Source organism: Gopherus flavomarginatus, chromosome 12 (assembly GCF_025201925.1).
Source record: "Gopherus flavomarginatus isolate rGopFla2 chromosome 12, rGopFla2.mat.asm, whole genome shotgun sequence".
Classification (NCBI taxonomy): domain Eukaryota; kingdom Metazoa; phylum Chordata; order Testudines; family Testudinidae; genus Gopherus; species Gopherus flavomarginatus.
The window spans coordinates 22655191-22665315 of record NC_066628.1 but is presented as its reverse complement, the minus strand read 5'-3'; the positions used below and the strand labels follow the sequence as shown (position 1 = coordinate 22665315).

Genomic DNA, 10125 nt, shown 5'->3' with positions numbered 1-10125 from the left:
TTTTCCCCCTGCGTATGTATACAGTATCTTGGGAAATAGAGAGATGGGAGACAAACTTGGGATAAACAGACACAGAGATATATTTCCCTGGAAGTCAGAAGCCAAGGACTCAAACACATTACACCTATAGCGTAAGGTAAAACATTCCAAAATTTGTTTCTATGCATGATTTTTTGAAGAGCATTGAAGAGTGAAAGGGATTGAAATGAATAATTCTATCTGTCTCTACCTCCTTCCCTCAGTCCCTCTATTTATCTATCCCCATGCAGACCCATCTATGTATGTGTGTTTCTGTCTGATTATTCATGTGTGTATAGATACTTTTGGATATCTATGTACCAATCTATCTGTCAAAACTGGGACTGCATAAAACATGTCTGACACTAATAGAAACGTATCTTGGTTTTTAGATCTTTCTTTCATTGTGCTAAACTGGGAAGCATTTATGTGGCCACCATAGGACCCCTTGAGAAGTTGATTGCATTGTTGGTTTTCTGATCCCATCCGAAGAGAGCCTAGCAAAAAGGTTTAGAATGAAGAGTTATGTTCAGTTGAACCTTGTAAATACTAAAAAAATTTTCTCCAGTTGTGGTTAATAGAATGGAAATACTTCAATAGGAATTTAAAAATAGATATTTTACCCCAGATAATGTATATTTTTGAAAATGTCAAGATTTTATCAACATTTTTAAGTGTCATAATTTTTTATGACCTCTACAACTGGTCCGAAAAACCCTAGAAACAGTTATTTAGTTTGTTTGTATTCTCATTATTATTTTATTTTATTGAAAATAATTTGTCAAAAATTTGACATTCAGGCTTTTTCAACTTCCTCTATTCTGCAGGCGAAAGCTGAAGTAAGAACGAACAATCAGAGCAATATGGTGATGGAGTTTGTGCTTCTGGGCTTCTCACTGTCACAGCCCATGGAGCTCCTGGTTTTCATGCTGCTACTACCCATCTTTGCCTTGACTCTAATGGGGAACATAGCCATCATCACCATTGTGTATGTGAATCTCCGACTCCACATCCCCATGTACTACTTCCTCTGCAACCTCTCCCTCTTGGAGATACTCTTTGTCCTCTCTATCACTCCAAAGATGCTACAGAACCTGCTCTCCCAGGCCAAAGCCATCTCCTTCTGGGGCTGTATCACCCAGTGTTACTTTTACTTCTTCCTGGGCACTGCGGATTTCATCCTCATCGCCATCATGTCCTTTGACCGCTACGTGGCCATCTGCCACCCTCTCCACTACCCTGTCATCATGAGTGGGCGTGTTTGTGTCTTCCTTGTCATGAGTTGTTGGTTGTTTGGGTTTCTCTTCACCCTTTGCCCACTTATTTTGCTGTGCCAGCTTCCTTTCTGTGGCCCCAATGTGATAAACCATTTCTTCTGTGACTATGCCCCACTAGTGTGGCTATCCTGCATCGACACACACTTCCTCCTCATGATCGAGTATGTCCTTTCCTCGGTGGTTCTGCTCACATCCTTGTCTTTTACTGCAGTGTCCTACCTTTACATCATCGCCACAGTCTTGCACATCCCCTCAGCAACAGGCAGGAGAAAAGCCTTTTCCACCTGCACCTCCCACATCACGGTAGCCTCTATCTACTATGGTAGTGTCATATTCATGTATGCTAGGCCCATCCAGGGCCGCTCCCTGGACCTGCATAAGGTGGTTGCTGTGTGCAACGTCATAGTGAGTCCTTTATTGAATCCTTTCATTTACACTTTAAGGAACGAGAAGGTCAAAGAGACCCTCAAGGAATACTTGACTAGAAAGAGTTCTGTTCTGCAACCAGAGCCTTGATACACATGCATCTTCATCTCAATAATGAATTGCTGCTTTTATCCGTTGAGTGTCATTGTTATTTAGAGGGGTGGAAGCTTGACTTAGGCTCAGGATTCCTGGGTTCTATTCCTGGACCTGCTGTGCGACCTTAGCAGAGTCTGTTTCCCCTCTCAATCTTTTTTCATTTAGGTTAGGATTTTCCAAACATCTAAGTAATTTAAAAGCTCAAGTCCCAGCTCCTCAATCAATCCATTGCTTTTGACATCCCCACTCTTAGACTATAAACTCTCCAGGGCAAGAATTGTCTCCTGTCACCATCTGTTTATACAGTGCCTAGCACAATGGGGTCCCAATCTCTGTTTACAGGCACTCATGTAGCATAAATAAAAAGAGTTCCTGGGAATTTCAAAGGGGTCTAAGGGAGTAAGACACCCACCTTCTATTAAATTGCAATGAGATTTAATGGTCAGGGGCCATTGATTTTAATAGGAATTTAGATGTTTTTGAAAATCCCAGTGCCTAAATACCGAAAATATGGCCCTTGGTGCCTAACTCTCAATGATTTCAATTGAAGTTAGGCAAATAAACACTTTTCATAATCCACTAAGTGTCCATCTGCATGTATAGGTGCTTAAATACTATTAAAAATCTGGCCTAACTCTTTTAGGCTCCATTGCAAATCCCAAATACTCCGTGTTTCAGTATTAATAGTCAGAATGAGCTCTTCATCATAGATTCATAGATTCTAAAAGGACCATTGTAATAATCTTCTCTGACCTCCTATATAACACAGGTCATAGCACTTCCTCACAATAATTCCTAAACTAGATCTTTTAGAAAAACATTCAATCTTGATTAAAAATGGTTAGTGATGGAGAATCCACCACGACCATTGGTAAATTGTTCCAATAGTTAATTACTCTCCCAGTTAAGAATGTATATCTTATTTCCAGTCTGAGTTTGTCTAGCTTCAACTTCCAGCCATTTGATCATGTTATTCCTTCCTCCCGTAGATTGAAGAGCCCATTATTATATTTGTTTCCCATGTAGCTACTTATAGACTGTGATCAAGTCACCCCTTAACCTTCTTTTTGTTAAACTAAATAGATTGAACTCCTTGAGTCTATCACTATAAGGCTTTTTTATTTTTTCCTTATCATTTTCAGTCATTCTTGTGATCTTCTCTGAATCCTCTCCAACTTAGCAGCATCCGTCTTGAATTCTGTGCACCAGAACTGGACACAGTATTCCAACTTCAGTCGCATCAGCACCAAATACAGAGGTAAAATAGCCTCTCTTCTGCTACTCTAGATTCTCCTGTCTATGCATCCCAGGATCATGTTAGCTTTTTTGGCCACAGTGTCACAATAGGAATTCATGTTCAGCTGATTATCCACCATTATCCATTATTCCCAAGAGCCAGAGTATCCCACATACACCTGATATGATTCTAACACCTTCCTCTGAAGCATGTGACACTGGCCACTGTCAGAGAGAGGATACTGATCTGGATGGACCCTGGATCTAAGTCTTTGAAACAATTCCTATGTTCCCAAGGTTATGGAACAAACCCCTCAAACATCTGTGTCTTGTCGAGGGGCATCAGTCATTGTGGTTTTGATGTCTCTGAATTTATTTTTTTTAACCTCTCTTTCAGCAAAATGCTTTGCTATTTGATCTTTTCATCCTGATACAGGGCAAACCCCAACAGTTGAAATATCAGAATTTCCTGTGGGATGGAAACTCCATTCTCCAGCCAGCTCTAATAAAGATGTATTGGCCTGTACAATGCCCTATGTGAAAATGAGGATGCATTTTCAAAGGAACCTAAGGGATTTAGTTAGATAGATCCCAAAGATATTCAAAGGGAGTTGGTGGTGGATTTTCAAAGAAAACTTAGCAAGTTTTAGCCCTTGCTTTAACACATCCTGCAGCCTCATACCAATATTCAAATTATGCCCACAATTCAAAATTGCTGTTACTAAATTGGAGAAGTTTCAGAGAAGAGCCATGAGAATGATTAAAAGATTAGAAAAACATGCCTTATAGCAGAGGTGGGAAAATTACGGCCCACGGCCCACATCCGGCCTGCGGGACCATCCTGCTCGGCCCTTGAGCTCCCAGCCAGGGAGGCTAGCCCTTGCCCCCGCTCCCTTGCTGTTCCTCCTCCCCTGCGGCCACGCTGCCGCTCGGGCAGCATTTTGGGTGGCAGCATTGCACACTCCTGTCGAGCAGCACGGCAGCGTGTCTGGCTCTGGCTGGGTGGCGCAGCTGCCAGACATGCTGCTCTGAGTGACATGGTAAGGGGGCTGGGTCCAGAGGGTTGGAAAAGTGGTCTGAATTCCAGGGAGCGGTCCAGGGACAGGGAGAAGGGTGCGGTTGGATGAGGTGGAGGTTCTGGGGGGCGGTCAGAGGATGCGGGGTTGGATAAGTGGGGAGTAGTGGGGCGTCTGTTAGGAGATGGGGGTGTGGATAGGGGTCAGACTAGTCAGGGGACTAGAAGCGGAGGGGTTGGGGTTCTGGGGGAGTTAGTGGCAGGGGTCCCAGGAGCAGACAGTTAAGGGACAAGGATCAGGGGGAGTTGGATTTATAGGGGTTCTGAGGGGGGTAATCAGGGGGTGGGAGGTGGGAGGGGGTACATAGGGGGCAGAGGGCATGCTGTTTGGGGAGGCACAGCCTTCCCTACCTGGCCCTCCATACAGTTTTGCAAGCACAATGTGGCCATTGGGCCAAAAAAAATTTCCCACCCCTTCATTATAGTGACAGATTCAAAGAGCTCTATCTATTTAACTTAACCAAGAGACAGTTAAGGGGTGACTTGATTACAATCTATAAGTACCTTCTTGAGAACAAATTTTTAATAACGGGTTCTTCACTGTAACAGAGAAAGGTCTTTAATGATTGAATGGCTAGAAGTTGAAGCTAGACAAATTCAGACTGAAAATAAGGCTTAAATTTTTACAGCAAAAGTAATTAACCATTAGAACTATTTACCAAGGGTCATAGTGGATTCTCCATGACAGACAATTTTTAAACCAAGACTGGGTGTTTTTCCAAAAGATCAGCTCTAGGAATTATGTTGGGGAAGTTCTATGGCCTGTGTTATACAGGAGGTCAGACTAGATGATCACAATCATCCCTTCTTGCCTTGGAATCTGTGAAAAAGAACCCAAGACATTTTTGAAACTATGAATGAATCTCATAAGTCACATTTTTAAAATGTTTAGACACCTAGTGCAATTTTTGAAAAGCAACTAGGTACCTAAAGCCCATTGAAATCAATAGGAGTTGGACACTTAGTTGTCTTTGAAAATCCAGCCAGGACACTAAATAGCTTTTAGTGTATCCCAATTCTTGAAATCATCTCTCCTGAACGACTTCAGCAGAGCAACATCAAGGATTAATTTGGACCTTTGAAATAATCTTTTATTCAAATTAAAAGTAAAAGAAAAAAGTTTCAGGTGAGAGAAAGTTAAAGAACGGTCAAATATAAAAGGCCAACAAGGATAATCAAAAGCATATTTTGTAGGAAATTTTAATTTAGTCAATGCCCCTTAATGGTGACCTACAGTCCCCTATCCCAGCTCTGTCAATGTCCCCGCATACCAACCCAGAGTCTACTACAGTCCAAGTTCTGGGCTTTCCCCATATGTTTGCCGATGCCCTTCAGTCCTAATCCATAGTAGAATTAATTACCTTCACTAATCATTTTAATCAGTTTGTGATCTTGAAATAGAAGATGTAGAAATGTAAAAAGAAGTTTCTGAATAAAGACAATCCAATAACAATAACATTCCATTTTATTCTGCTCTTTGATTATTTTTCTACATTTAGTCCTCTGAGAATCTGTCTGTGACATATTCATCTGTAGGGATTGTGGGTGTTTTTACATGCAAGCACTGACTTCATCACACAATCTCAATATCTATTAGTTCTTGGCAATAGAAGCAGAGTTTTTGTGTAAGAAAAACACTAATGCTTAGTAGATCTCTCCCTCTGTTTCTAACCTGTCTCTATCTCTCTCTTTCCTAGCCTATCTATCTATCTATCTATTACCAGGAAACCACCAAAAATATCCAACACTACCCTGCTAATATTGCAAAGTATGTGGAGTGCTATTCTCATGTCTGTAGGAACATGGGAATTGCCAGCCTGGAAGAGGCCATAGTTCCACATAGCCGAGTTTCCTGTCTCTAGCAGTGGACAGCATCAGCTGCTTAAGAAGAAAGTGCAAGAAACCCAGAACTTGGAGTTATGGACTAACCTTCCATAGTGTATGTATCTCCGTTACTTCCTTCAGGTAGGGGTTATTTCATACCCTGATAGATAGATAGATAGATAGATAGATAGATAGATAGATAGATAGATAGATAGATAGAAAGTGATCATGGTGTAATGAGCATCCCTTTACCAGCTCTCTCCCCTCCAAACTCTCCATATCTTCTTGGTCTTAAGGATTCCTGTCTTGTGTTCTGTTGCCACAGCCCTTTGGTGACAGACCACACTGGTACAAGACATCTCTGTCCATGCCTTTGACTGACACCTGGAGAGGGGGTTGAATGTGCAGAAACTCCCTACACTTCAGCACCTCTTCTAGGAGTTTGATGATTTCTCATCTCATTGGTGCTGCCTGCATGAATATACCTGTGTAATAGTCACTTTCTTAAAAGTGAATCTTGGACAACTGTTAAAAACAATACCTTCTCTCACTAGGTCCTGTCCATCCTAACAATCTCCCATCGTTTCAGGTCAGCTTCCGAGTGTTCTAGTTCATTCATTCTGATATCAAGGTGAGTCTACATCAACATTTCCACAAAGGGATGTTATCTGGAGGAAATGCAGCAGTCTTGGCTCTCTAGACATTATGGTAACTGAATTCTGATTTGCATGTTCACACTTCTTCGGTTTACGTTTTAAGATTATGCCTTCAGTCTAACTTGATGCAGTTTAAGCAGTAGCCTTCCAGATAGATGTCGTATTTCCCCCTAAGCATAACTGCCTCTTTCTCATCCTCTCGCTTTTATCTACAGTTGACAGGCTTCATTCATTTCCTTTCTTTGTAGTACTCTGAAACATGTGGATGGCAGATTGACTAGTTAAAATATTAGCCTATTTAAATTTTGACAGTACTGAATTTGAATTCATTTTCTTCCCAGCCTAGTTGAAACAGCAGATCTGACATGCTGATGGGTAACCACAGCACCAAAGTCAATGAGTTCATCCTATTGGCTTTTTCTGTGATCTGGGAGCTGGAGATCATCTTCTTCATTGTGCTGCTGTAGATTACTAAATCTACATAGTGACAGTCACTGGGAATGTGATCTTCATCACACACACCTGGCCTGACCACCAACTCCATAGTCCCATGTACTGTTTCCTCTACAACCTCTCCTTCCTTGACATTATGGTTGCAACATCCATTGTCCCAAAGATGATGAGGGACTTCCTTTCACAGCAAAAGACCATCTCAGTCTCTGGCTGCATTGCCCAGTGCTACTTCTACTTCTTTTTCGTCTCCACTGAATTTATCCTCTTGGCCGTCGTGTCAGTGGACTGCTACGTGGCCATCTGCACCCCACTGCACTACTCCACCATCACGAGCCACGGATGTCTGTTCAGCTGGTGGTGGTGTCTTGGGTTGGAGGCTTCTTTTCTGTCCTCTCCCCCATTATCATCATCTCCCAACTGCCCTTCTTTGGCCCTCACATCACTGATCACTTCTTTTGTGACACTGAGCCATTGATCAAGCTCTCCTGTGCCGACACCAGCCTGCTAGAGTTTATAGAGTTTTCCCTTTCCTCCATGGTACTGCTGAGCTTGCTGATGCTCACTGTGGTGTCTTACTTATACATCATTGCCACTATCCTCAGCATCCCCTCCACCACAGGTAGGAAAAAGACCTCCACCTCTACCTCCCATATCACAGTGACCTCCATCTTCTACGGCAGTGCCATCTTCATGTATGTGGTGCCCAACAAAGGGTTCTCCTTTGGCCTCAAGAAGATGGTGACTCTACAGACTGCCATTGTCACCCACTTGTTGAACCCTTTCATCTACACCCTGAGGAACCAGATGGTCAAGGAGGTGCCGAGGGACACTGTGTCCTATTTTCTGAGTGGTGAGAAGAGCTTCAGGATGAATTGTAATTAGAATTGTGGCAGGACATTTGCGGGAGCTCGGAGAACACTACAGAGTTAACCTTCACCCATAGCACTAATCATAGCCAGTCTCCAACATAGTGTGAGGAAACTCGGGATTAATTGTGAATATAATTTCAGGCATAAAATTTATGGAAGTTCAGGCTAGACTAAGGAACTGACTCTAACTCTAAAACCAAATTCTAACACATAACTCTAAATCTTACCCTAACCCTTAATTTTTCATTAATACCTTATCAGTAACCCTTATCTTGACCCCTACTCTTTACCTTTACCTTACTCTTAACTCTAACCTTAACTGCTCATTTTAGCCCTAACCCCAATCCTTTATCCTAATTAATAATCCTTATCTTGATAACTCCCCCTTAAATTTTACCCCTAACTTAACCTTTTCACCCTAACTCTTAACTCCTAACTCTAACTCTAATCTCAACCCTATATTCTCATCTAAATCCTACCCCATCCCAAATGTTTAAATCAAACTATAACCTTAACACTAAGTCCGATATTAACCATAACCCTCATCCTAACTGTGACCCTAAACCCATTTCTTGAATAGCATGAAGAATCTCAGGGTGAATTGTAAATATTGTTTCAGACACAGCGTTCACTGGACTCTGGCCAAGATTATGGAATTAACCGGTCCTCTAAATCTAACTCTAACCCTTAGTGCTAGCCCTAACTCTGATCCTAATATTAATCAATAACCCATGTGAAGTCAACTGGCAACAGTGAAGAAAATAGCACTTTGTCTCCCTCTTGCCAGCAGATAAGGAAGAGAAAGAGAATACTGTCAAACACTTTGTGGCAAAAGAGACTTGTCATTTTCTCCATTTAACTTTCTTTCTTTCTTTCTTTCTTTCTTTCTTTCTTTCTTTCTTTCTTTCTTTCTTTCTTTCTTTCTTTTTCTTGACCCACTGCATTTCTCAGTGTGTATTAATTACAAGCATAGGGCCACGTCTCAAACTAGTGTAAATTGACCTCACTCCATTAATTTAATGGCACTCCAGTGAATTATACCTGTTAAGAATCTGGCCTCTATGCTGATTTTATATTAAGAAAAAGCACAACATCATATATAAAACATGTTATTGCAGAACTATATTAACAGGTCAGTATCACACCAGATGTTAGCCTATTTCATCCTTACTATTAACTGTAGTTTTCCTAATGAAACTTGCGGTGTTCACATTTCTGTAAATGATTCTGATGAAACCACAAATACTTTGTGATGACTGGAACAGATCAGGAGGGCAGTCTCTCAGCTCCTGTACATTGGAGCAGCTCTGTTGACTTCACTGGTGGTGTGCCAATGTATCCCAACTGGCCTCACATTTCCAATTACTTAGTACTGCACATTATGCTACCAACACAATATCCATTTCTTTGTGATTGCTGGAAGGTTTTTTTCATCTCTCAGTTATAGCACTGATATGTTTGAATGGGGGAAAATGTATTTGATATTGCAATAATAATACTCAGGAGCAATACTGGTTCTATATGAGCATATAAACACTTCCATCAACCTAGATCGAGGTTCCCTTGATCTAGACACTTTACAAACACATAGTGAGAGATACTTCCTGCCCTATAGAACTTAAATTTAAGTAAGCAAGAGACACACCTTTGGGGAGAAGGGAGTATAATCTTTTCTATATTGCAAATGTGCTGCTAAAACTCAGTGAGATTAAAGCTGGAAGTTTCAGAGGGACTTCAGTGCCCAAATCCTATTGAAAATCAATGGGATTTTGGCACAGAATATATCCTATGTAACCATAGCCAACAGAGACAGAATAGCTGCTTGGAAGTTGGGATATCTGGGATCTATTCCTGGCTGTCATAGGAGAATGGGGTATATTGGGTTAGATCATGGGAATAGGTAGATAGATATGGAAAGAGAGGGATGTGCTGAATATATTGTTTTTCACGAGTCCTGAAGCCAATTACTGATCACTTGTGCTTGTTAGGATAACAACCTCACTATATAAAGATAACAAGACCATCACAAATAAAACTTTTTGACGAAAATATCCATTTTTTTAAATCAAAAATTGCCTTTGGATGACAGTTTTCATGGAGAATTTCATGCACTTTGCAGATTTTTGTTGCTGAAAATCTTATCAAACTGGTTATTTACATTCTTGTTTACCAAAAAATTACATTATTTCTGGCAT

General features: G+C 41.1%; 1 protein-coding gene and 1 pseudogene across 1 annotated transcript; both read left to right on the top strand.

The window, feature by feature from the left end:
• The first annotated feature begins 707 nt into the window (after positions 1-707).
• LOC127032473 (olfactory receptor 6M1-like) lies at positions 708-2250 on the top strand. The gene has a single exon (XM_050919779.1). The coding sequence runs from the start codon at positions 708-710 to the stop codon at positions 1809-1811; it is 1104 nt and encodes a 367-aa protein (XP_050775736.1). The 3' UTR covers positions 1812-2250.
• A 4723-nt stretch (positions 2251-6973) lies between these two features.
• On the top strand, positions 6974-8473 carry LOC127032160 (olfactory receptor 6M1-like; annotated as a pseudogene).
• The last annotated feature ends 1652 nt before the right edge of the window (positions 8474-10125 follow it).

What these genes read in the sequence shown, in the direction of transcription:
- LOC127032473 (XM_050919779.1), top strand. Translation starts at nt 708, where the DNA reads ATGACCTCTACAACTGGTCCGAAAAACCCTAGAAACAGTTATTTAGTT.